Raw genomic sequence first — 25,948 nt, forward strand, 5'->3', positions numbered from 1 at the left:
AAAATGTCCTTTTAAAAAGCTTTTATTTTAAGATGTAACGGTCTGTGGCTGATTCAACTGACAGTGTATTCTGCTGGTGATGCTGTTACTCTGTGTTATTGTGATAACCTGAAAAAAAAGTTACAAGGTGGCTGTTAAATTTTAACCTGAACACTAAGTGCCCTTTATTATGAGCTCACAAAATGGATGATTTATTACACACCCAAGTTTCAAAAGGACAACAAAGAGTTAACTCAATAACACATACGTTATCAGTTCTTTTGATGCTATATCAACAAAATATGACTTCATGTAGTACAATCTTTAAAGCGAGCAACTTCCTTCACTTCACTTTGGGTGACGGGTGTTTTGAGCCGTCATCTTTGAAAAAATAATCTATCTTTTACATGTTTCTGCATTAGCGTCCAACTAACAAGCTCTAATGTTCTCATGTTGATTGTTTTTACTCGCTAAACTGTCTTCAGCACCAACTTTATATCTATATTTATCACACTTGTGGTCCATTTATGCATTTCATCCAATATTACACCCCCTTTTTCAAAACAGGATGTTACATTACGTGCTGTTTACTTGTTTATATAATCAGTAATGGTGTTCAGTGCTTCCTGGTTTGGGTAAGAGGCCTGTCAGCCGTTGCAGCTCTGAAAAGTTTAGTTCAGCTGAAGACTCTGAAGGAGGATTGTCTCCAAGTAAAAGTTTGGTCCGAAGAGTGAGTTTCCAGGAGAGGCCATCACTGAGGGACAGATACAGATCAATAACTCTATTATCCCTCCGCCTGATATGCGCTGCTGTCGTCAATCTGCGCAGCAAAACAGTGAACGTCACTCTTAATGCACCTTTAATGCACCGTGGTGCTTTCATTGATCCGTGCAGGGAAATCCACTTTCTGCAGAATGAGAGATGAGCCACAAAGAGCTGCAGCCCTGAGTCAGTAATGTATTGATCTCTGGATTTGTAACAGTGCATTAATTCTGTATAAAACATCCAGACATATCAAGGCATTTTTAAACCAGAAGAGGAACTGGATTTCATTCAGACTGTATTGATTCAAATATTGTGATCTGCATTATGTCATTGTCATTGGACGTCTTTATTGGCTAGATAATTAGCACTTTATTAATCAGGTATAGAGTTGTAATCAAACAAACATGGAAGTCAGGGTCCATTGTGTCAACCCTCCTGTGTTTACAGCCAACGTCAAAACTCTCTTGGGAATTATTAAAATATCAACATATGATTTCTTTTCTGGACATAAATGGATCACATCAACAGGAATTGTAAATCATAATATAATTGTAACGTTTGAAATATTTCTGAAAATCAAAATAGTAACTTTGATTATTGCACTCACATCCAGTCTGATCCAGATATAATTACGAAAGGTGTTCCACAAGGTTTCGTTTTGGGACTCTTGCCTTTTGTAATATATATTAACAATGATTGGGACAAGTACAAATTCTGCAAGTACCATCTGTATGCAGATGATACAGTCATGTACTTCGGCCACATGCAAAAAAAAGTCCTGTTTTTAGGTCTCACTTTGATCTCAATGTAACTTTCTAGTAAAATAAAAGTTATATATGTTTTTTTAGGAAAAAATAATTTTGTCTTTAAAATGTGAAAAACAACAAAGAAACAAACAACAAAAAATGACAGACCAATTAAGGAGATTGGCAATAGCAAAAAGCCATTAGGTTGTGGCAATATTAAAGCTGTATCCAGCTATGTTAGCCAATATTTAACCACGCTAGTACATAACAGGCTACCATTAGCTTATTTTTCTTAAGCATTTTTAGCTTATACTCTTGGAGCAGCGAAATCCAACAGTGGAGCTGAGCCGGACATGTCCCAAAATGGCAACCGCACAGGATAAAACCCTTTAATTTGGATATAAATCTAGATTTTCTATAAAAACTGTGGGAATGACAGCCCTCTTTTCACTAGAATAAATAAACCGGCCTAGCGTCCAACAATGACAAGGCCGTAGCAACAATTTTATGTTGTGATAGATGACAGTGGTGGTAGATAAAATACATTTTAAATAAAGCTTTACTAGTTTTTTCAGGTGTTTGAATCCACATTTCACAGTTTAAAACCTCAGTTATCTCACGTAACAGCTCCAGAAAAAGCTACAAATTGGACCTTGAGTTTTGTTTAGCTTATTTTGTGATTTTTTCCCCCAACAAAGTCCAGAAAAAACTTTCACAATTAACAAAACTGCAGGACTTTTTGTATGCAAAGCTAAAATTTACCAAATTATATTAGCATTTAGCAGCTAGCCATATGAGGCTCTGGGATGCTAATAACCAATTAACAATGTTAAAATACTGAAAAGATCATAATTAGCCTTCTACCGAGCGCATCCTTTAAGACACGTCAACTCCAGATTAATTATGTTTTAGCTTTTTTTTTTTAGCAAAAATCACCATGGAGCTAACTTAGCTAGCTTAAGAAACGATGCAGCAGAGTGAGAGGTCTGTCTGTGATATCATGCTCTCTGTTTCGAACCAGAGTGAGACGTCTGTGCTTCTTCCTGCTCTCTGACGGCAGCTTCAGGGCGGAGAGATGGAGGGAGGAGGAGGAGGAGGAGAAAAGGAGGAGAGGAGGAGGAGTGCGGGCTGTTACCGGACAGGACTGTTAGCCGAAGCGGAGGGCTGATTTTTCTCCTCCTTGGCCGGGCGGTGGGAGGTGGTGGTGGTCGGTGTTTAGAGAGGATAAACTGAGCTTGAAGGAGGAGGAGGAGGGAGAACCTGGAGCTCCGTCTGCCGCCGCTGCTGTGACCCCAGACAGCATCAACATGGAGCTGGAGAACATCGTAGCCAACACGGTGCTGCTCAAAGCCCGGGAAGGTAAGGATGGAGACGGCTCCTCTCTCCCCGGTTACCTTTAAACAGCGGTCCCGCGGATGAAGGGATGCCCCGGACACGGCTGCTATAAACGGTCACTGCACTTCCTCTTGGCCGGTGATCAAATCTTGGATTCTCTCGAGTGGACAGAACGACACACCAAACTCCATTCTCAACTTTGGCGATTTAAAGTTTTCTGGTTTGTCCGTGATCGCGCGTGTGTGCCGTGCCCGATTTGAAGACTCGGGCCAACTCTTTAGCAAAGAGTGGCCGATTCGGCGTTGAAAGTGCGTCAGCAAAACACTTTTTTATAACGACAAAATCTCTGCCTTCCTCGTTGACGGTGCTTACAGTCGGTAACGGAGTTGTAACATGCTAACCACCGTCACAGCGGGGCTCGGTAAGAGAGGACGGCGGGGATGCCAAGCTAGCCAGAGATAGTTTTATATTAATATTCACGAAAGCTGCGTGGTGCCGAATTGAAGAGTGGCTGGCAAACACTTGTTAAACGCGGTCGGTTTTGTAGGGACACACTCGTAACGAAAGGGCGGGTAAAATTGCCAGATTCTTGACATAAGTTTGGCGTGTGTCTGATGATGTACATGGAGCGCGCAGTGTGTGATGTCCGGAAGGAGTTGCAACTGAAATGTGACTGCAGCGACACATCGGGTTTCCCTTGCTGATGTTGCAGCATCGTCCACTGACGTTTGCGAAACAGGATGTTGAGACACAGCCGCCGTGCCGAGCCGTGCCGAGCCGTGCTGGGGTTTGTGCTTTGTGCACAGACTTGCAATTTATTGTTTAAGTGTTTGGCTTTTATTTCTAATGCAGTTTTCAAATCCTGCAACGTGTGTTCTGATATCTAAGATCTGGTTAGAAAATGTTTAAAAATGCAAACACACCAGGACAAATGTCACTTCCCTCGAGTCTGTCCCCATGGCTCCTGTGCATGACAGCGCTCATGAGCACTTTATGAGTAGTATCAATTGTAAACAGACATCTTATTGTGAGCAACGCAGACGTCATCAGAGCCCTCTGTTATTGTTATTCCTAGCTGGAGACAAAGGTTGTGGTGACTCGTTGCCAACATAATCCTAAAGCCATCTGCAGAGGGACACGAGAAGATGAGTGTCATGATCCCTCACTGCGAGCTTATCTGCTCAATTCAGCTTATCTGTATGTGCTCGTATGAGGACCGGGACTCGAGCCTCGGCGTTGGCACCCATCTGCCCGGCTGAAGTGCCCTTGAACAAGGCACCGTATCTCCCAGCAGCAGCAGCAGCAGCAGGCAGGCCATGACCTCTGACCTCTCTGGAGACTAGACAAGATGTTCTTTTATCACTGGGGAACAAAGTGTTATATCATCGTGGTCAGTACCTCGGCCTGCCGGACGGACTGACTAGACTTTTGCCATCGAGGTATCAGGAGACACGTTTGCGAATGTGCAAAGAGGAGTACGTTTTTTAAGGAAGTTAAGCAAAATACCAGAGCAATGTGAAGAGATTCATGCAGCCAGATGATGCCAGAATATAATCATGTATGTTCCCTGCTCATCAACAACTAAAACTATTGTATTTTTGCATGTTTAAGCCAGTTAAAGGGGGACTCGTCTGATTAAACAGCTTTGAAAGAAGTAGCGCTAATTACTGTATGTTGTCAAGTTCATCCGGGCCGAGGCTTGGTCCTGCTACAAACTGGAGGTGCAAGCTTTTAAATAAGTTTGCATTTAGGAGGCAGCGTTGGTCTAATGAAAGACAATATTGGACGATAATTGGTGAAGGGTCTCTTTGTCGCCTCTCTGATGGATTTCTTCCTCTGAAATTCTTAATTTTTTGGTGCAAACAGTTGAAAAGTAGAAGTTTTTGGACCCACTTTCAGTCCGGTTGTTGAAGGATGAAGATGAGGTCTGTGAAAAGAAAAAATGATCCCAGAACTGGAACAAAAGCATTATAGATGGCGTTACAGTTTTTGGGTGGAGTTTTCCTTTACAGCAGGCAACATTAGGCAACTTCCCATGTTGATGGCTGCAGGAAACTGTCTGAACCTCAGAAAATCATAGCGTGACAGCAGTATTACACGACGAAATGAAGGACAGAAAGGGGGATGAGATGGGCAACAGGTGTCATTTTAGATTCAAACTGAAACTATTGAAGTGGTTGAAGAACTCATCAGAATGAAACTGTGTGAGCTGCAGCTGCAAATTACAGCTACTTTCCCCACCTGGTCAGGCCACATCGGGGCTAAAACCAACCTGCAAGACCCTCAAACATCATCGCTGATGGCGTTTATGTAAACAATATGGCGTCTTCAGCTGTGGTGATTTCTCTTGTGTCACTGTGGCAACCCTGATATTAATTAATCCGTTGGCAGCTTCACGCTATCGATCAGGTCATCAAATATAAAAGCACAGCACTTCATTACCTGGCCAACAGACCTGTTTCACGGCAGCCATATTGACATGAAATAGAAGGTAAACACAGGTTTAATTAATGGCAATTAATGAAGGTTTCTGTTTGACCTGAGTGGAACAGAATCTTAATTAGTATCACTGGTAATGTCTTCGTTTACCCTGCTGTTTCATGTGCATCCTGTGCTCCTACACTAGCAGACTGCACTGATAACAGAGGAGCGGTACCAAGTGCAGCAACTTCACTGCTGGACTCGAGTTAAATTTTGGGCGTCATATGCCAAATCTGTAACTCTCGTGCACAAATAAGCAATAACAATTTAACGTTAGCTGGCTAGTTAGCTACTGAGACATCAGCAGGCTAGTAGCAATTGTTTAATGGTTGTTATGAAGAAAAGGACCAAAGTTCATTGAAAGAATCTGTCCCAACAGGAATCAGGACACTCTACCCCCCTCGGTGTGAGTGCAAAACCTGAGGGTAGGGCTAAGTGGTAGGTGCAAGGGGTGATGGGATTGGGCCAGGGATCACTGTCCTCGCTTTGATTGTCGATTTGATTGCTGCTGCCCGAAAGTTCGACCTGCAGAAGCTACTCAGGGCTGAAAAACATCCGGCAAAAGAGGAATTGATATTTTTATTTGCTTGTTCTCCCAAAAAGATGTTCAAATGTTTATCACAGAGTTTCAGATGTCTATTAATGAGAGCTACAAGACATTTCTATTTCTTCTGTTAGACCATTAATTTGGGAAGCCTGATGATGACCACATTAATAATAATGTGTAATTAATATCTGTATATCTATATATATGTATATGTATAAAAATACCAGCTGTAAGTTCATATATGAAGCTGCTGTGACCTACTTTAGCTCATGTACATAAAGGATAATGTGGCTGACGTCATGACAGGCAGAATATAAAGTGCATAGCAGTTCAGCGATGACCTATAAATACCGACCAGTGAATCTATCAGAGTGAAGTTTTCTCTTGACGTATTTCTCCCTCTGGTTTGTTTGAATCACGAGGGGGAACAACAGCTACCTGCAGCCTGACTTTGATCTTTTCCTCTCGACTCGTTCTGCTAAATGTGGAACGACTGACCAGTTTGTAGTTTCTTGTTTCTCTCAGGGGGTCACTTTTGTCCCGGTTCAGAAAATAATGTTAGTGTTTTTTCTAAAAAGCTGAAAGATAACAGACGAGTGGTTCTTATGTTTGTGTCAGACTTCAGTGAGCTGAAGTCGTGACATTAGATAATAATGTTTATACAACATCTGACTCAGTAACGTCAGTTACCGCTGAGTGAACTCAACTGAACTGAATGAAGCTGATATGAATTAAAATCTTCAGTTAAGAGGAAGAAAGTGTTATTTCTTCTTTCTGCTGTTGTCCAAACACACAGCTGTACAACAACATGACCTTTATAAAATACAGGTCCAAATTAGAGAAGCTGTGATTTTACTATCTGATCTTAACTATTGATACACCATCAATTATGTTGGCACATAAATGTAGTTTTAAAACTGCATTTCTTCATCATTGGTGACAGTAAACACAAGTCTTTGGGTTTTAGACTGCCGGTTGGACAAAAGAAGCAATTTGGGCTGTCAGGTTGTGATGAGCATTTTCACATTCATCTAAACGATGAATTTATTTATTGTTAAAAAATAATCTGCAGATTAATAATGAAAACTAGAATAGCACTCAGTAGAGCACATACCTCTGCCAAGGCCCAACAGCCCACTTTTATTCAATCAAGCCTAATCCAGTATCAAATTTGACAGCCCCGTATCACTCTACATTTTAAACCACCATGATTTAAGATCACCAGATCTGAAAGTCAACCACCAGGACAACAAAACAATGCAGACGGACTCATATTTTCCATCGTGTTGTGGAAGAATAATTGATTTTTATTAGGAAATTGTCTTGTTAAATATGCCTGATTTTTCCACATGTTAAGAAAGTGAGAAAAACTTCCTGGATCCGTCTCTTTTATCTGGATCTGCTCCAAAAAGTGAGTGTGGTCTGTTCTGGGCTGACACCCATCCTCCGTCCAAGGTTCATGGAAATCCATTCAGTAGTTTTTTGTGTAATCCTGCTGACAAACCAACCAACAGACAAACAGACACGAGTGGAAACATAAACAGAGGTTATAATTGTTAGTTGCAGCTTGAATTCATGTTCACAACCAAGTTGTATTGGCCGCTGCTGGCGATGGTCTTGCCTGTGGCCAGGACAAGATGATCTCCAAAGGCCCTTAATCTCATACCATTATTTTAATGATAAGAGATTATTTTAAGGACAGTTTGGGCCCTCCTGTGGCTCGGGGCCTGGGACAGCTGACCCGGTGTTCCCCTGCTGTCGGCAGCACTGGTAATAGCAATCACTTAAAGACACAGAATGAAAAGAGCACAGTTCAAGATAATTAACCCGCTAATTGATTGTCTATAGTGACATATTGTCAATGCACAGTATTTTTAAACCTCACATGACAGACTCTTCAGTCACACAGTTGTCTGATGATGTGACCACTCAGAAGTCGTGAACATGGGGGATTTTTCACCATCGCTCCTTTCAAATCCCACGTGACCTGAAGGCATCACAGTAACCAACACAATCAAAATGTGTATTTCTTGTTTAAAATGACTGGATGTTTGTAATATACTACATTTGTTGCACGAGGGTATTTAGTGGTGTCTTCCTCTGAATTAATTTTGGGTTTTTCATTCCTTCCAGTGATGTCTAAACATGTTTGTTGTGGTGCTGTTTTCCTTCGAGCACAAGGCGCTGCCTGTTAGCTTGTTCATAGCTTTAGTCACTTTTTTACGATGGTGTTGACTTTCCCTTAAATAGCACAGAGAAAAAAACGCAGCTTAGTTGATTCACCTACTGAAGATTTTCCCCTCGAATACTTTTACTCTGAAAAGCAGCCACAGGAAGTGTAGATTTACTATTGAAGTGTGTTTGTTGTTGTTGTTGTTTACTCCAGCCGGGAGAGCTCTGCAGCTGAGAGTTGGATCTTCTGTCGTAGAGTCTTTATTAGACGTCATGACCAGGTGCTCGAAACACTTCATGACAGAAAGGGGTGAGTGCAGCAGGGGGGAGGAGGCATTTAGACTCTCGATCAGAGGCTCGTTAACGTTAAGGAGGTGGCGTTTGACTTGAAGTATATGAGGAAAGCAAGAAGATGTTGAAAATGTCCCTGAAGACATCCGTCAGTTGTGTCTCTGCTCCCTGCCTCACTCTGTCATAGTGGTTGAGGTTGTGAACATGCGCCTGCTATCAGTCTGACAAATGAGCTGATTATTTAAATGATCAGTCAGTTGACAGCAAAATCCCAAACTCAGCTCCCTCCTCCCCATGGAGCCATCAGTCCACCATCTTTACCCGGACTGGTGACAGAACAACACGCCCTCCAAGAAGACGGAGGCCAGTTTGACGACAGGGAAGACAGTAGGACCGCTCACTAGCTAACAGCAGCTTCATGTAGCAGCAGTTAGCGATCACTTTATATATAAAACTATAGTTTTTCAGGGAGTTGCATGCTCCAAAATACTATTAAAAATACCTACAAATTGACCTTTTTGCACGTTATAAAAACACCTAAACATTGATTCTGACTTCGTGGGAACTTTAAAGCAACCCCAAGAAACTTTCCTTTTTTGTTGAACTGTAATATGACGATGATGAAACTAAGTAAACTTTGTTTTAGCGCCGCACCACCAGACTACAGAGCAGCTTCTTCACTCCTCAATCCATCCTGAGCACTCACATTAAGAAACCGTTTCAATTTTAAGACGTATGCAACCGGATGAATCTAAATCTGCCCGGTGACAGGCGTTAAGAATGACTATAATAATTGTATTTTTACAGCAACTAGACAATCTTTATAATCAAAACTGACATGGAAATAACTTTCTACTATACTGGACCTTTAATCTATAATACTGTATAAAATGGTCATTAGTCGTAACCCAACATTCATCATGTTTGTCAGGCCTCAGGATAAACACCGCCTGCTTTACTGAATAAGAGAGACATTGAGAGGCACACTGGGAGGAAAAAGTACATTTAAGGACATTTCATCTGGCGTGACGTGGATTTATCTTCTCATGTTGGGCTGAACATCAGTGCATCACACAGTTCATCCTGTCACGCACTTTTGGTTAAATAGCCTTTAAATGCCAAACGACACCTTTGACCTTCAGTCACAAAGTGTCTTCTCTCTCCGCCGCGATGCACGTGGGAGGATTTAAGGCTAATTGTGTGTGTTCATCATTTTGTGGAGAATCAGTGCACTGACAGACGCGTCATATTCGCCTGTCATTCGTCTTAATTTACATTTCCACTAATGCACAGGACGGACATCATGGATCTCGTTTTCTCTCATCAGTCAGCTTATCAGTAATTCTGTGGCTGATGCTATCGTCTGTTTCCCGGACTCCAACAAAACATGTTGTTTGTACGATGACAATGATTCATGTTAACTCGGGCACGTCTGAGTAGCAGCTGCCTGGCAGCATTTGAATAGCAAATCCCGAAGCGTGGTATCGACTTTCTCCTCGTCAGAAGACACAGCGAGGTCTTGTGTTCACAACATCTCTGTGTTATCAGTAAATACATCAACTTGCTCCTTCACCAGTCGTTTGATCCTGGGCCATTACGAAAAGCAGTCAGTTCTACAGATTTGTCACAGCACCGCCACGTTTAATGTTCGAGAATGAGCTGTGAAGGATGCCCAGCGAGACGCTTACAGAGAGCGAGAGAAGAAGGAGCACTGACGTCATGTTTGGTTTGAACCTCTGAGCAATCCAGACTTTTTCTTTCCCCCCAAAAAACCCACCTAATGATTTATTTCTGTTTCACAGTCAGAAGAATCTGCTTGCATGGACTTGACTGAGATTTAAACGTGATACAGTGCAGCATCGTGTTGGCTCTTGTTCTCGGGTGTTGCAGTGTGGTGAATGCATCGCTGTGGAGTGTATCAGCCGGAGCACGAACGCAGAGACGACAGGAACTTCCTCTGGTTTCTCTTTGTTCGGATTTGCTCGAGTGACGTTCGCTCTTTTGTTCTGCAGTTTCTCAAGAAAACAGGGCTGTATGGCTGCACTCGAACACACCAACATGTTCTGTCCTTGTGAGGACATTTTTATTGACTTACTGTAATTCCCTTGAGGCAAACCATAACTTTAAACTCATAAACTTTACTTTACAGCTAACAATTCACCTCAAAAGAGGCTTCACAGTGTGACTTTGTGAACAGGTTGTTGTTCTCATTAGTGGTGGATTGTCACACAGCACAGTGTTGGGTATTTCCAGTTCATGCTGCTTTATACTAGAGCCAAACCAACACTCGATTGTTGGGGCTGATGCTGATATTAGATATTATATACATCTCGCTACATCAGCAGATACTTACACAGTGATCGCTTAAATGTCTCATGAACGCATTTCTTATCTTGTCAGTTGTTCCCAACGAAGAGCGAGCGGCTGGCATCTTTCTTCAGAGCGCTTTGCCTTTTTTGTGCGCCCGCTCTGAGCACCTTGAGTTGAAAATCTCAACTTTTCAGAAAAGCGCTGGCGACATCAGCGTCGCTCTTTTTATTTTAGCCTTGGCAATAATATTCAATGTATTTTTGTCTCCCATGGATTATGTCATGCACCCACATCCTCCTCGCTGTGATGTCCCTGATGTCAGATAGTAAACCACAAAGGATCAGTGTTGATCATACAGCGGCGGTTATCAAGATGTTGTTTAGAGACAAGAGGCAGCACTTTATCCCAGCGCTCCCGAACACACCACCAGTGATTTTCTGCCCCAAAAAAACGCTATGTGGACACGGGCCCTTAAGAATGAACTGATTAAATGCCATAACTCAAGAATTCATGTAATAACTATGACAAAATTTGGCACAAATGTCTAAAAGTGAAGTTGACCTTTGACCTTTTGGATATACATCATAATGTTCAGCAAAAACACTTTTCTGGCCATAAATCAACACCATAACTCAGGAACAGAGATCTGCTGTGCTGCCGGGTTGAACGAGTGAAGCATCCACATGTTAGCATACACATCTGAAGCATTGTTGTTCACCACAAGCTCATTGGTTTTACTGATATTGAGCTTCAGGTTATTGTTGTTGCACCATGTGACGAAGCTCACCATCAGTCCCCTGTACTCCTCTGTAAAAATAGTATCTCGATGAAGACGACCGGACTATTAATGTCACTTCTTACATATTATTCATGTTAAAGACCGACCTGTTGTTTATCATCTACGCTGCTGTGTTCTTCTGTCGAGCTTTTTCTTTGGACACCAAACTCAAACATCTTCCTTGGACTAAACCCAAACTGTTTGTCTTCCAGGAGGCGGCGGGAACAGAAAAGGAAAAAGTAAGAAATGGAAGCAGCTGCTGCAGTTCCCCCACATAAGTCTGTGTGAAGAGCTGCGACAAACCACAGGTAAGAAAACGCCGCGTTTTACAGGAGAGGAAGTCGTATCTAGTGTATGTGGTGTTGAATGTGTCGAGGCCTTTGAAACGGATTTGAACTCATTCAATCCAGGACAGATGAGTTGTTGCTCTACTTTAACACCCCTTCAGCCAAACAAATCTTGTGTGGCGATCACCAGACACCCTTATCGTCAAGATCTATACTTTGAGGTCTGGAGGAGAAAAAAAAAAGTGAATCCCTCTGAAATCCCGTGACACTCCTTTTTTGGCAAATAGCATGTTGGCTGTTTTGTGGTCGGTGGAGATAAGTTCCTCGGCAGCAGGGGTGCCCGGACCTTTTCCTTTCGAAAGGTTAAAACTGAAACTTAATGGCAAACACACTAACTGATACCAGGAAGCCAAGTTCCCTTAACTAACTGACTCCCTGTGCAAAGTGTCACTGCCACGCTCCGTCTATGAGAAATAATCAATAATTAGGTATCTTACACATCATATAAGGTCCCAGAACACTGTTTGAAGCTAGAAAAGTGGCAGGGTCCGCCACATATAAACAAAGTAAAACGGTATAAATGGTGTTGTCCTTTAAGGTCAGTTGAAAAAACAAATAATCAGTTAATGAGCGTCTTTCTCTTCTGATTAAAATGTCCTCCTCAAAACTACAGAGTGCACCTTTAAACTGTATACAATTAGTGGAGTTACCCTTTAAATTGCACTTAAAAAATTATGTCGTCCAAACGTTTGTTTTCAATGTAATAAACGGTCATTAGCAGTTTGCATCTGAGACGCTATATGTGCAAGATTTTATCAAGCAAGCTTAAACCATATAGATTAAATAATGCTACATTTCGTGAGTGTTTTCTTACTTTTAGATTAGTTCAGGGAAGTGAGTTGTGTGGTAGTGACAGACCGACAGATAGACAGTGTGTGTGTGCAGATACTGTTTGAGTTCACAAATGAAAACTTAACTGCATGAAATTGTAGTTTTAGGGTGAATTTTCCCTTTAAGTAGCAGCATCTGAGTCTTTTTCTCTTTGGAGGGAAAAGTCCCAACAACCAGACTGGGATATTAATGTACTGTATAATTTACTACCCAGGTCGGCTCTATGTATAGCTCTTTTTTATGGAGCGAATCATCCGTAATATTCATGATTTGAACGGAGGATGTTTGTACGGTGGTCCCTGAGGGTCAAAACACTTCAGAAAACAAAACAAGCACACAACACACTGTGTCCTCCAGCGCTTCAGTCACATAGCTTGGCTATTTCTGGAGGAACAGATACTGAAACATGATCTAATCAATGTATTATGTTTCACTTGGTTTACATGATCAGTGTTGATTTTTCATTTCCTCCGTGTAGCTTCACAAAAATAGACACCCAGTCATCGTTACGCTGCATATCCATGGACCTCATGTCACTTATATAACCAGGAGAAAATGATGGTTACAGTCTGTGCTTTAGCCTTTAGCTGCACACAAGTACTTCATTTAAATGTTGTTCGTTAAGAATTAGTTCACATGTAGCTCCTTCTAAAACCGCATATTGTTGCTTTTTTGTGTCTGTGTATGTACGGATCAGGAAAACGGGACACTTCCTGTTAGTAAGTGAGCTGTACAGGTGTTAAAAGGTGCGTTTTTCACTTTGGACAGTCTTAATGATGATCTCAGTTAACCGGCTCCGATGTTCACTTTTTGCGACGTGCTGGTCTGATTGATTACCAGGAGGGAAGCGCACTGATGTTGAGGCGGGAGGTTCGACTCCACCATGTAGCTTTTGCTTGTCGCTCCGACATCAATAGCGAACAATGAAAAGACGTTTAGAAAGACGTAGCAAAAACGTTCATTCTGGCTCAAATGTGGACGTCTTTTCATCGTCCACAAAGGCTGACATCTTCCGGATATGTTTTGCTCAGTGGGTCAGCTGTCTTCTACGTTGTCAGTCATGTTGTAGTTTAGAGGTTTTACTTTTTGGCCTTATCAGCTGAACTACTTCGTCAGGATGAACCTGTTGGTCTCAACTTACATGTAAAAGCATAACTGATTTTAAACCAGGAGGGGAAAGTACGAACAATAATCTCCAGCTCTTTGGATCTGAAAATGTTTACATGTGAACTTTTCAGTAATGATATAAAACACAACTCAGCAGGAATCCCAGACCAATAATTATACTTAATTTATTTACATTTTAAAATACAGTCATCAATTAATTTTATGATATTTTTCCATATTTTTACAGCCGGTATTCTTGATTTCAGGTGCAGGATTTTTTAAAATTGTCGTCTATTCTTAACTCAACTATGTCGCTTTCAATAATTTGCACTTTTTAGTATGTTTCTGTTTTTGATATTTATTTTCTTATTTTGGTATTTTTTGATATACTTTCATTTTAATTCTGTGCTGAGCCTCTGAAACGAAATTTCGTTCTGTGTTCATTTGTTGCTCACAGAGTCAGTCTAAGGATTTACTATTTTATAGTGCTTTTTTTTGTCATTGACTGATCGAGGTGCAGAATAATAATAATAATAATAATAATAATAATAATAATAATAATAATAATAATAATAATAATAATAATGATAGTAAAACAATAATAAGAAATAAAACAATTAAATTAAATCAGGGAATTCAAGAGGATTCAAACAAGAAGAATAAAATATGGAGATAAAACAAAATATAAAAGTGCAACATTAACCATTAGAATTTACGTTATATAAAAAACGTTGTCTTTTGTAATCATTTCTACTGCTTCCCGTTCAAGACTTGAGCGTTGTTCTAACTTCTCTTTTTTTTTTCCTTTTCACTTTTTCTTTCCCGTTTCTCCCAAAGGACTCTCAGCTGCTCTGTCATGTGCATCCAGCGAAAAACTCAAATTTAGCTGTCACGCTTGACGCTCTGTTCAAAGACAAGCAGATAAAAATCTGTCCCGACTTGACTCCTCTTTTTAAAGTAAAAGAGCAAATCATTCATGCAGTTCAGGAAAAAATCAAGCACATGATAACTCTGAATGCACACGGGCTGGAACGAAAAACTAGTCTTGCTCAAGTGGTACCGCAGAGGAAACTGTGGCCTCTGCAGAAAAGAGGAAGCAGACTTTTGTTTTTGCTGTTTCAAACAGCAGTATCGTTACTTTCGTTTTAACAGGTGACAGCTCAGAGTTTATGCAGATAGAAGAAGTCAGAGACACGAGCGGGAGAGGATGGGAGCGAAAGTGCAGGGACGAGATGACGGGAACATCTCAGAATAAAGAATGTAAAATCAAATCTCACTCATTAACACACAAATGTGGTTTAGTGCCCCTTTTAATTCAATCGAGCCAAATCCAATATTAAATAAAACATTTATTTTTAGTTGGATGCCCATCATTGATATTTTTTGGCTATTTCAGACCTGATAGCACAACTGCTCTTTTGTGCTGATTTAAGAAAAAGTCACAGCTCTCTTAGCGCACAACTCTTACATAAAAGACACCGGTTGTTATAAAGAGTTTTTTTATAACTGGTTTTATTCCTGCTGCCTTCGAGGTCTCATGTGTTGACTTTGACACTGGGTGCACACACACAACACATCCTCCTTCGTCTTCTGTCTTTGGTTGTTTTATGGCTTTGTGCAGCTCAGCAGCTACCGTGCTGTAGTGTACAATACATGTCTGTGATAATGTAGAGCTGCCGCCTTTGATGATCGTAACCACAGCCAGGAAGTGAATAAGACGCTTCAGTGTGAGCGAGAGACACAGAGAGCATGAGACACGTAAACTGTTGTGGGAAGCCAGTGGGGGATTATATTCATGTTCCTGCTTGTTGCTTTGGTTTGAGGGGTGGAGAAGGTGTCGGGCCTCCAATCCTGCAGATCAGATCAGGACTTTCTAGATCCAAATCCAGCTCGAGTCTGTGAGACGCAGAGGAATGTGAAGAATGTGAGTGTGAGGACGATCCTGAATCTCTGCTGCACGTTTACTTTTTAATGTTTTTGTGCGTTATGTTTTCGTGTCGTCCGTCCGTCTTGTGAGCATGTTATCTCGAGAACGCCTCAAGGAAGTGTCTTCAAATTTGGCACAAACGTCCACTCAGACTGAAGAGTGAACTGATTGGATTTTGGGGGTCAAAGGTTAAGCTTAATGTGAGCTCACAGACACACATTTTTGGCCAGTAGTCAACAATTCATGTGATTATCATGACACAGTTTTACTCAAACGTCTAAAAGGATAAAATGATGCCGTGAAGAATTTTTTTATCCAAAACATCAAAAGGTCAACCTCACTATGACATCATATTGTGCAAAAAATGGCGATTATTCAGTGTCACAGCTGGTGTGTGGAGGCGAACAGCTGCGGGAAGTTGGATTGTGTACATTACACCAATACAACCGTCTGTTCATTGATTTATGGTATTTATTTTTAATTTACCTTCTTATCCTTTTCGGTAAAGGGTTACGGAGGCTTTTTTTAAATTAATTGCTTATTTTTCAATTATATTTTTATTTACTTTAATGATCCTTATTTGCTTCTCAGCTGTATTACCTTTTCCTACAGTTGTGACTTACAGAAAGCATTCATGTTTAAGAAATGAAGTTATGTATAAATGAAGGTATTGGTTGTTTGGACCACGTGGTAACTAAATAAAAAGAGAATTTAAAAAAAACCACCTGCAAGGTCGTAGTACTTGTTTTGCATACAGCACCGGTGCTAAAGAGGGTAAAAGTTCATGAGCATCATGAGTAAAAATATCTGTTACCGTCTCTAAAAACAAGAAGTGCAGTTCATCACTCTTTTCTATTAATTAAGTTTCATTTCCCCCCAAAATTATAACCAAAATAATATCACGACTGCCATTTTACAATGTAGTAAGAAAAAAATAATAAGATAAATACAAATAGATGCATAAGTAACTAGAATGGCACTCAATAGAGTGCATACCTTCACCAAGGCCCAATCCGTCTCTTTATCTCGATCCACACTGAATACCTAACTGTGTTTGTATCAATAACACATTTTTATTAGTTATTTTAGTACTATATGTTCAGAACTCAAAAGAAAAGATGAGTCAACAACAAGCGACTGCATCATTTTATTTAACTGTAATCTCTTATCGTTATCTTTCAGCACTCAGTGTGTGTGTGTGTGTGTGTGTGTGTGTGTGTGCGTGTGTGTGCGTGCGTGTGTGTGTGTGTGTGTTCTGCTCTAAACCGATCAACTGGTTTGACCCTTTTAAGGTTAACCAAAGCAGCATGTGATGTCTGTGTGATGTGAAATATTACCACTATCATGAAGTTTACATCAGCGTTCCCATCCACTGGAGGTCTGTTTGTGTCGCCGCACGCAGCGGGCTCGTGGTGTACGTCCATACATGGCACCACGGCCGGGCGGAGTAAACACACAGGCCACATTGTTAGGAGGACATCCATTAAAGAAGATGCATTAAGGGCCCGGCTGATGAAGACCGGTGATAAAGCCTGTACTGCCTTGAGGTACAGTGTGGCGACAGGCTGACTGGAGGCAGGTTGGAGCCACAGGGATGAGATTATGTACAGTATGTGTTTGTTGGACTTTTACACCAATTAGTCCACAAGGACATGAAACAAATCGGTAACTAATCCCCCACTTCACTCTGCAGTAACTTCTCTAGGCGCACTGTTGAACCCAAGTCCAGTTAGTCGTTCTGGTGGCTCGACTATCACTTCACTGCTGTGTTTGTTTCTTATCCTTATATATGTTTGTATTTGTGTTTGGTAGGCGTGTAAGGATACGTCGATCCGGATCGATTTAATGATCAACGATCCAAAGTGAAAACATCGATTCATATCGCCGCCATCGTTAAGATGCGCCTTTATTTTTAGATTCTCATGGCACGTCTGTGTTGCCGTTTCCGTCCATGCGTGGCTCCTTTCTGAACAGTGAAAGGATGGGACATACTGATGCTTTGTTTTTTATTACAAAGAATAGATTGTTTTCCATTTAAATGTCTATAACCACTGATAAAATCATATTTCCCCTGAAGAGTTCAGTAATAAAACTATCAAATCCTATTTAAGTTGCTTTTTGTGAGCTGATATAAATGTAACTGATTGTTTTAAATGTGCATATGATGTCATCTCATATCGATCGCAGGCCCCTGTATCGAATCGAAATCGTATCGTGATATCGTCAAATATCTTATCGTTGTCCAAAGAATCAATATAATATCGTATCGTGATGAAACCTGGATTTACACCCCTAGCGTTTTGTATGTTTCGTATGAGCTTCTGGATGTCTAAATTTCCCTCGGGATCAATAAAGTATGATCTATCCATCTAAAGAAGGTTTTCAGAAGTGAAAATCTTCCCTTTCATTTTGAACCTGATTCTGTTTTTAGTATCGAGCTCTCATCCTGCAGAGCGCAGAGCAGAGGTGGAACGAGTAACTCCTACATACACTCACTCAGGTTCTGTTTTTTATAATGATTTTGAGGTGCTCGATGCTTTTCTGTTGTAGATTACTGATCAGGTATCAGGTGCTGCTGATACTGACCAAATTCACTTATGGGATATTGGACTAATTGATCCACATACTGATCCAGATTCCATACTCTGATTGGTTGATTGTGAATTTCCCATTGAACTTGATTTGTTCAGGTTTTTCTAAACATTAAAAGGAGTTGCCATGTCAGTTAGCTCCTCTGCATCCTATATGAAGCCTTGTTAGACATGTGTTTAGTGCGTGTTAGCAGTGTCATTGTGAGCACGAGTGTCCATGATATTATCTGTGATCAGAAAATGAAACGATTCCTCTAAAACATATGTAATGTTTTTAACAGCTTAAGTTGTGCAAAAAGTTTACATCCAAGCATGATACATACTCTGGACAGAATTACATGTGGAAAAATGGAAAAAAGGCACATTGGATAATGCTCCCATAAACATTTATTACCTCCATCTGATGTTTCGTATGAAACTGTCTCACAGGCCGGATCTGGCCCCTGACTCTTGGTCCCATGAGTTTAACTTTACAGTACTTAACTTCTCTGACCTGTGTGACATAAGTTTCCATGTGTGCAGCATCGTTCAGGCTGCTCCTCACTAGAGTCATTCTTAGGTCTTTAATGTTATTAGAATTTGAACAAAGTTATGCAGCCAACTTATGAAATGGTCTAAAAAAAGAGAGAAAATGAGGACAAGAGCATGCAAGAGAAGAAGAAAACTACCCAGAGAGATACTTTACAGACAGATCTCCCCCTCTGCACGTCTGGTTTCCAACATGTATTTACAGGTTTTCTCATAAATAACAGGGGACAGCTTTAGGGCCAGTCAGTTCGCACCTGGCATTAACATGATTGGATCTCACTCCCTCACTCTCTGCGGATAAACGTGTACATCACTGGTCAAATGGATCTGATTTTTTGCACAAATATAAAAATATTGTCATGTAGAACATTTGCCGAATTAACAAGAAGGCCCAAATAGTTAATAATGAGTTGTATTCAGCATTTCACAATGTTTAGAAATTTTCTCCTGACTCAACAACTCACAAAATTGAGTGATTTTCAAAGGGAGTCTGGGGCCTTACTCCACAGACATCAAAGAAGTAGCCTATATTGGTTACTGTGTACTGTATTTGTAAAATTCGACATGTTTTCTGTCAAAAAACTGTTGTCTTTTTTTGTATAGTTAGTGTAAATGATGAAACCAGTTAAAACTGTGTGTTAGAAAGCAGACAGGCTGGTACAGCGGTTCTGCGACAAACTGACACTTTTTACAAGGAAAGAAACAACTTTGTGTATTGCATTTAATGCCGAATTTACGGGAAGCCGTGAATGATTTTGAATTTGCCGTAACACAACACACGAAACACAAGTTTTTAGTTTTTTTTTGCACAACAACTCTTAAAATCATGCAATTTGTTAAGGGGGTCTTGGGGATATCGATTCCTAGTTGTAATAGTGTGTTCACCAACATCTGCTGCGAGCATTGGCAGGTTAAGAGAACCATTCTGCCTGTTGTTGTGGCGACTTCTTCTTCTTGATTCGTGGAGGACGTCAGTTGAGTAGGCGGGTCTCCGGTGTTGCTCAGGACACACATGTGTACACACTGCTGAAAGGATGTGGTCACATACGGCCCAGACCACCCTTGCAACTGGTTTGAGTGATCGTGTCTCAGATGTGTCCTTGATGGTGCTCACACCTGTACTGTGCTGACCACTTGTGTCTTTGGTCAAACAGAATAGAAACAGTTGCTGCTGACGCTAAAATATTCTGTTTGTCACATGAAGTTTGGTTGAAGCAGCTTCAGTGATCAACAGCGGATGTTTGAGTTTTTTTCTTCTTCAGCAAACCTTCACAACAGAGCTGCTTCTTTCCTGAAAGGTGTGATGCAAATAAGCTCTGATTTGAATGAGTTAAGTCACACACGCTGTGACACACGGAGGCAGGAAGTTCAACATGTAGCTGCACAAAACCACATGTTTTTAAAAAAAATCTGTTGTCCCGGGGAGGGGTGGAGAAGAAACACTGATACATGTGGAGAAAGAGGAGTAAAATGTGAGGATTAGAAAGTGAGAGAGTGAGAAGTGTAAATAAGAATATTAGAGGAAAGAAGAACTCAGTAATGATTCAGCTCTGAAAGTCTTTCGCTGAATTTGGCTGTTGACAGTTTTTATGAAACCAGAAGAAAGATGTGAGTGGGAGGGAGTCTTGAGAAAGACATTCAGGAAACTGTCGACTTCCTGGTTTGTCAGAAACAGGTTGTTCTCTTCTTTTTCTTCTTATTCTCTCACTACATTTACACCAGATATTGTTACATAACATGCAGGCAAAGTGCAGCGTTTCTGTCTTGCACAACAATGTCTAATAACTGTGATCTGTAAGTTTTTCTCCTTTGTGTTGGATGCGGTTCAGCCAACTAAAGCCAAAAAAACAAGATGCCGTGATCCAAACTCCAACTGTGTTCAGAGTAGTTTTAGTGGTTTCAGTTCTATTTACTGTCACGTAACTGTCATACCATTTCCGATTTTTTTAAAAGTCTCATCTGACACTTCAGATTTTGGCCGATTCTGATTTTCTTTCAATGAACAAAAAAAAAAATAAAGGATCTGTAACTAGACAGAACTGTTTTGAACCTTATTCCTCTAATGTTTCACCATTAGCAGGTTTTACAAATGAATCTGTATATGCAGGGTTTTTTTAACACAGGTTAACCTGTTAAAAATCGGCCACTGACTCCTTTCGCATTGCCGGAAAACAGGCAATAATAGAAACCAGCACGGAGGCCAGTGACAGTGTCGTTTTTCCATCACATCTGCCGGCCTGGCTCTACTCGGTTTGTCTCGGCGCGGCCAGGGTTTTACATTTCCACCACAGCTGGACTACCTGCCCGGAGGTGTGTCTTAAACCAATGACGGGCTTGTCCCGATCCCCGCAGTACTATCGAAGAATCACCGCTAACAAAGAGGCTCCGCTAATTCAGTTACAAACACATTTAATTTCCTGTAACTTCTTCACAATAAAAAGGCCCCAATGTAAAATCTTTTATTATGAAAAGCATTACAGGAAATGTTGTGTTTTCAGCAGCAGTAACTAATTATGAAAGTGAACACGATGAAACAGTAAAACACAGCAGATGTTTGAAAGAACAAACAGGACGAGAGAAACCGAAGAGATTCAGTTCGAAGCTACAGCAGTACTGAGAGCCTGAGAGTCTGACATCACAGCGGTCCGCTTGGCTCAACTCGGCGCAGTAAAACTGGCGAAAAGCAAATCTGTGCGACTTGGTTTGACTCGGCATGGCTGAAAGTACCGATGGTAAAACGGCATCATAGCATCATGCTGGAAAAGGGGTGAAAATGAGCGTGTCCACCCAGGTGTCATGTTTCCATCACTGCTGATCAGAGCTGGAGCCGACAAACAACCCGTAACTACTACAGAGTCATTTTTCCTGGGACTGAATACTGATTGTACCCTTGTAGACGGAAGCCAGATGTTACACAAGTGCAAAAACCAATTTCCCTGTTAGTCTTCTGCTCACAATATTCTCAGCATTGTTCAGAATAAAGAGAGATCTGTCTTTACTCATGCTGACGGAGGTACGGCATTCAGCGAACCAAAGAAAAGCAGATGTGGTGCAGGAACGCCGTTTGAATGAAAGATGAGGAAGTCCTCGGCAGAACGGCAGTTTTCCAACTTTCCGTCCGATGTAAGGACGTTATGATGACATAACTGTAGCACTGCCCGGGTCAGACATGTCACACAAACTGCTTTATGTGAGCTGTGGTCAGGGTGAGTATTAGAGTAGATGTGATGGGGCCTGATGTAAATCATAAGACAGATATGAGGGAGTAACAGAGAGCCTAAAATATTTTATAACAGTGATTTTAATACGCTTTTGTATCCTATCACCAGTAAGATTACAACTGTAACCTGTGTCCTGGAAGAAAATTGTTTTTCATTTGTTGCGATTTTATTTTACTGCTTTGCGATTGAGAGAAACATGTAATTTGTTTGTTATTTCTGATATATTTTACTGTTGTTCACTTTCTGCCCTCGTGGTTTGCGGTTGTTGTCTATGTCTCTCTTTCTGAGAGACACTTGATGCACAGGAAATTTGGTTGCTGTGTTTGTTTTTATCTACAAATGGCAAATGAAAGCATCTTGAGTCTTGATAAATGCTGGCTCCACCTCCCCCTCCTCCTCGATGCTCTGGGACCTCATCTACAGCCCATTAAAGAAACTTGATCTTGCAGTAAACCAGGTCCACTGTGGACCTTTAAAGTTCAGCTGCTGTTTCTCTCAGCAGCTCTACAACCAGGAAATTTACATGTTTCTCGAAATATGTTTCTGCAGTCAGCAGTATTGAGCAACCTGGAGACTAATCTGATCGCTGTATTCACTATATTTTGCAGTCACAAGTCAGACCGGAGGCTGAAGTTTAACCGAGCATACAAGCACAGATGTTAAGATTGATCGCAGTCAGCAATAAATCCCTGTGATGAATAAAGATAGAAACATCATAACTCATGTTAGATACCAGTCTGACTTGTGTCAGGACGTCTGCAAGAAAAACTTTCGGTTGCATCCACTGGAGATGAAGCAACTACCTGGTTCACAGAAAATGAATCAGCAGCAAATAAAAACAAATTAAAAAAATGGTTTCATTTCGCAGTAAAACTGCAGGAAAAAGGGCCACTGCTTGTGTCATATCAGATTTCAGTCTGTCTGGTCCGTCTCAGAAAACATTGAGTCATTATTGTTGCAACACAGTTTTTCTTCATGAAAAGCTTAAACAAACAAGTTAAAGTCTGTTTGTTGTGGCGTCCTCTCTACTTGTACGGCCGTTAGCAGCAGTTGATTTTTATGTATCTCATGTTTATTTTATTGTGGGAACATCAGTTTTTGCTTCATAGTTTTTTTGTCTGTTTTAATTGTAGTCGTCAGTTTTTATGTCTTATTTTGGTGAGATGTCTTTAGTTTTGATAATCATTCGTTGATCCTCAGTAGGGTTGGGCTGGGTTTGATATGAGGCTTAATATCGGACGAATTTCATCACTAGATGTTGCACAAGACTAATCCGCTCCCAGTGAGAGCCAGAGAAGGACAGCAGCACTACAGTCCATCATGCCAACTGTGACGCAACGTGTTTTTCTTTCCCAACATTTCAACTTAACGTGTCTTCTTCTAAAGTTTGACATCAAAATAATAAATAAAATAAGTAAATAATAACTGAGTCGAACTGGTGGAAAGATGACAGAAGCGAACAGTTGAAGTAGTCACATACGTGAATCTTGCAAGTCAATGATTTCTTGGATTCCTCCCCGTACCACTAGAGGAAGCTCCAGTTTGGCCTCTCAGCCAGCGGACGTGCCCATGCTTTATGAGCCACACAGTGTGGAAGCTATGCAGAAGATCCAGGTCATTTTATACTCAGGAAGTAGAACTTCTTTGGCTTCATGCGCCACTGAGCAACTGTACCCAGATCTCATTATATGTCCACGGTGCAGTAAACGAGCACGACTCGGGTGGAACGCCCCTTTAATTGTTTCAAGATTAATGTTTGCTGAGTCACTCCCTCTCTGACACAGTGACTGATGCCTCGCTCTGTCGGGTTCTGCTCTGTTTTATCCCACTTTATGACTTCTTTCTGCTCCACTTATCTCTCCTCTGTTCTGCTCTGCTACGTCCTCTTTGTTCGCCTCCGTTTCTCCTCTAATGATCTCTTTTCCCTTCCACTCTACTCCAACGTACTTCCTACGTCCTGCTGCAGAGAGAACAGAGCAGGGCAGATAGCCCGAGGCAGAAAGAGAAATAAAGAAAACCGTGGAAGGAAGCTGAACAGAGAGCGACATCTCGGAGGCAACAACATGAAAATCATCAGGTTGTTCCTTTCAAACGACTAATTAACACCCCTAATTGACGGGGTATTCCAAAAATTAGCTTTATTCCAGTTCATGAAGCTGCCCTGTCGATCCCACACGGGTTACTCATGTGTGAAATATAACATCCCTCGGTTTCTGGGAGCTTTTCATCGTGTGGTCGTGGATCAGTGGACTTTCTCAATACATCAACGGAGGTGTGATGTACATGAAAGGAGCTCCAGGACTGTACAGAACATGCTGTACATCATCAAACAGAGAACCTACACAAAGACGCCTCTGTCGGGCCTCCCGCTGCCTCCACAGGCCCCAGGGTCCCCGCAGTAAAAAAGATCATGCCACGGGTTTAAAACCGGAGCAAGGCCTCTGCACTTCTGACTCCCTCCCTCTCTCCATCTATCTGTCTCTTTAAAGAACAAACGGGGGATGTAAGTAGAAGTAAACAAGCCGACATTATGTGATGGTTTCTTCACTTATAACTCTGTGAAGTAACTCAAAAGGTTTTCTTTGTTTTAGCCATGCTAGCAGCGAGGCTCATCGATCAGTCCACCGCTTTCTATGGGAAGGATTACCACAACATCTTGTACATACATGGTCCTCAGGAGATCATTAAAGACAGTCACCATCTAATGCTTCCCAGATGTCGTCACACTGAAAGTCGTTTTTCAGCGGTGGTGACGCTCAAACAAAGCTCATGGGAACAAGTATTTTAGGGTCAGTATGCATCACGTGACGTCGTAGTTTGGCCACTGTGTCAAATTAGCTTCAAAGCCCAGTGATCCTCATGGTGGCTCACACGTGGCACAGAGGGTCTGATGAAACAATGACATTGGTTGCATTATGGGAAATGTAGGATTAAGTGTTTTGGGAGTTCAATTTTAACAACAGCTGGGCCAAAAATAATATGTATTGTGTTTCGCTGTATAGCCTTAAAATACTGGGATGTCTTCATATTTTGAAATCTTCTTAAAAGCACTTCATAAACTTCAGGACGTTAAATCGAACATTGCAATATTTTTAAACAAATAGACCCATTTTGATATCGATACTGCAACAGTTTTGTAGGGGTGACTAATGGTGCTTTCACAAAATATGAACACTGAGATTTTTGATAAATAATCCACAGAAATGTGGATATGATGATGATGTCATTTTCTGTAAGATCCCGATATAAAGATATCCACATTTTAAGACGATGTACACAGTCTTATATCATGAAATATACATAAAATCAATATATTTCCCTGCCTTAATTTTAAAATCAAGCCTTATAAAACAGGAATCAGTACTTTTTTAAAGAATCATTAAAGCGGTACAGATTAAACAGTCATTCATCAGGTAAACACTCGACACACCTGACAGTTCTGCCCTCGGTTCTGTACCAGTGTGGGAGAAGTCTGCTGTCAAGTTTTGACATATTCAAATGTTGTGAATGCAAATGTGAATGTTGCAAATGTTGTCTGAGGAATGAAATGAGCTGCACACGTTTGTTAAGCTGATGAATAGATGCAGTGTGTTTTTGTCTGAGCCGAACTTTGTTTAGAAGTTAAACTCCACAGAGTAAATTTAAATATCTTGAAGTTTTTTGGAAAAGAAATGACACTGACACAGAAAAAAAAGAAACTGTTTGACTGGACTGATGAGTCAGTCCGGTCTGATTAAAAGGTTTTATTCAGATCATTTTGCTCTTTTCTCATGATCTCGACGACCTCTCTGCTCGTCTCTGAAACATATTTGTTTGTTTCCTGAGTCGTTTTGCATCCAGTCACAGATGCAAATCAACATTTCCTTGATGTGTTTTTTGTCCTGAAGCACAGCTGGACAGATGAACTCAAACAACCCCAGATATGTGTTAGATATTATATTTAAAACCTCTGCGGCAGTGAAGGCCATGAAGTACCTCAGCTTCAGCACTTC

At 41.0% G+C, this 25,948-nt stretch overlaps 1 protein-coding gene across 1 annotated transcript in view; it reads left to right on the forward strand.

Moving 5' to 3' along the window:
• Positions 1 to 2,617: 2,617 nt before the first annotated feature.
• The window catches only part of grk6 (G protein-coupled receptor kinase 6), a 43,977-nt gene continuing 20,646 nt past the window's right edge, over positions 2,618 to 25,948 (forward strand). The window contains exons 1-2 of the mRNA XM_073479160.1: positions 2,618 to 2,849; positions 11,617 to 11,712. Coding sequence (XP_073335261.1) covers positions 2,798 to 2,849; positions 11,617 to 11,712 — 148 coding nt within the window. The 5' untranslated portion in view covers positions 2,618 to 2,797. The remainder of the gene's footprint in view (positions 2,850 to 11,616; positions 11,713 to 25,948) is intronic.

Source organism: Pagrus major, chromosome 13 (genome assembly GCF_040436345.1).
Source record: "Pagrus major chromosome 13, Pma_NU_1.0".
Classification (NCBI taxonomy): Eukaryota; Metazoa; Chordata; class Actinopteri; order Spariformes; family Sparidae; genus Pagrus; species Pagrus major.